A 938-nucleotide genomic window follows, 5' to 3' on the forward strand; every position below is an offset into this window, starting at 1 on the left:
AGATTTAGTGACGCCATAAATGGTGGGAATGGAAAAATGCGAACGGCACCTTCGGGATTCATGCATTTATTACATCACACAGCTCCATTAAAGCTAGAACTATAGATTTCATGAGTGAATTGGGTAGGATGTATCTCCAACAATTCATCGAAACATATTGGGCTCACGGCCAGCTGAATGGAGCGGAGACACGGTGAATACACTAGGATCGGTACACGTTTGACTAGGCTATCACTCGCCAGCTGTTAGAGGGCGATAAACATGGAAGTAGTAGGGAAATTCAAAACTAGCGGCAAACCGGGGATGCATGTTAACTCACCTTGTTAGCTTTGTACAGCTCAACAGCACGTGAAACGTCGCGCTTTCTAGCACGCAGGAAAAGAAGCGCCTCTTTTTCAACCTCACTTTGTTCAATGTCCTTACAGCCCGGCAAGTTTTTCACCTGTGATATGAACTCCTGTATCTCCTAGTGTATAAAAAATTACATAGAAACGGACGCATAGACATTTACAGCATGGCTTAAGTCATCGGCACCTGTCATTCCTTTAGGAATCACGGGCACCGTGGGCCCCCGAGCCGAGCAAACACGCGCAGCAAACGCCCGAGACAACGGTACAATAAATTTTGAACGAAGCGCGGTCATAGTCGCCCCAACCCTCTCACTCAGTTCACGGATTCACGGATTGATACACAGGATCGAGGCTATTGCCCAAGTTTCCCGGGTCGATTTTGTTCTTATCGGTCAGTGGCTGTCGTTCACCTGAAAGGCACCTGTGCAAAAAGGTCGTAGCACGGCTCTTTATGTTCTCAGCGCGGGGCAGTATGTTTGCCTGCGCGAGGATTCGCACAAGTGTCTAATAGTGCCTTAAACTGGGTTCTAAAAGGAGCGTGGACAACCGTCGGAGGAAGGTCGTTCCACGCACCTACTACCCGAAATG

At 48.3% G+C, this 938-nt stretch overlaps 1 protein-coding gene across 1 annotated transcript in view; it reads right to left on the bottom strand.

Moving 5' to 3' along the window:
• The window catches only part of T265_15076 (hypothetical protein), a gene marked incomplete at both ends in the record, with an annotated part of 46387 nt that extends 45946 nt beyond the window's left edge, over nucleotides 1–441 (bottom strand). The window contains one exon of the mRNA XM_009176487.1: nucleotides 320–441. Coding sequence (XP_009174751.1) covers nucleotides 320–439 — 120 coding nt within the window. The remainder of the gene's footprint in view (nucleotides 1–319) is intronic.
• Nucleotides 442–938: the final 497 nt, after the last annotated feature.

This window comes from Opisthorchis viverrini, assembly GCF_000715545.1.
Source record: "Opisthorchis viverrini unplaced genomic scaffold scaffold56, whole genome shotgun sequence".
Classification (NCBI taxonomy): Eukaryota; Metazoa; Platyhelminthes; class Trematoda; order Opisthorchiida; family Opisthorchiidae; genus Opisthorchis; species Opisthorchis viverrini.